General features: G+C 29.6%; 1 protein-coding gene across 1 annotated transcript in view; it reads right to left on the reverse strand.

The window, feature by feature from the left end:
* The window catches only part of LOC111088185 (hydrocephalus-inducing protein homolog), a 75,984-nt gene that overhangs the window by 21,466 nt on the left and 53,501 nt on the right, over positions 1-1,017 (reverse strand). The window contains exon 30 of the mRNA XM_022397433.1: positions 236-526. Within this exon, the coding sequence (XP_022253141.1) occupies positions 236-526 (291 nt within the window). The remainder of the gene's footprint in view (positions 1-235; positions 527-1,017) is intronic.

The raw sequence follows: 1,017 nt of genomic DNA on the forward strand, positions 1-1,017 counted from the left end.
AGTTTTCTTTTCACCTATGGCTCTGTGCAACTACAAAATATTTATATATATTTATAATATTTAAGAGCCCGTAAGTAGTTTTCTTTTCACCTATGGCTCTGTGCAACTACAAAATATTTATATATATATATCTATATATATAGAATATTTAAGAGCCTGTAAATAGTTTTCTTTTCACCTATGGCTCTGTACAACTACAAAATTAATATATATATAGAATGTTTAAGAGCCTGACTTTGTGAATGCTTTCCTTTGACATTTTCAGTGGGGAATAGGTAATAGGGTACTCTCCAGATCCATGAGGGGTCAAACTGAGCTCTTTGGGTCCAGTCCACCACTGGCCAGTATACACAGGCTGTATCACCACACTTTCATTGATAGGGTTGATCAGTTTAATGTACTGAGTTTCTGACTGTCTAACTTTTACCGAGAAACTTAATTTTTCTCTAATTACAGTTGGTTTAATGCATGATCCCAACAAAGTCAAAAAAACATTTTCCCCACCTTCAACTTGGCAAGGAATATTCTGTGAAATAAATTAAACATTCATTACACTTGAATAAAGTGAGATGAACACTGTCATTGTCTTTAATCTTGTACAGAACATTCGATAGAATACATTGAACATGATACAACATTTGAACAAAGTGAAATGGATACTGTCATTATCTTTAATCTTGCATAAACATTCTGTATAATGTATTAAACATTATACAACATTTTAATAAAGTGAGATGAAAAGTGTCATTACCTTTAATCTTGTATAAACCTTTTGTATAATATATTAAACATTATACAACATTTTAATAAAGTGAGATGGATACTGTCATTATCTTTAATCTTGTACAAACATTCTGTATACTATATTAAACATTATACAACATTTTAATAAAGTGAGATGCTAACTGCCATTACCTTTAATCTTGTATAAACCTTTTGTATAATATATTAAACATTATACAACATTTTAATAAAGTTAGATGCCAACTGTCATTACCTTTAATCTTGTATAAACCG

Source organism: Limulus polyphemus, unplaced genomic scaffold, assembly GCF_000517525.1.
Source record: "Limulus polyphemus unplaced genomic scaffold, Limulus_polyphemus-2.1.2 Scaffold3271, whole genome shotgun sequence".
Classification (NCBI taxonomy): Eukaryota; Metazoa; Arthropoda; class Merostomata; order Xiphosura; family Limulidae; genus Limulus; species Limulus polyphemus.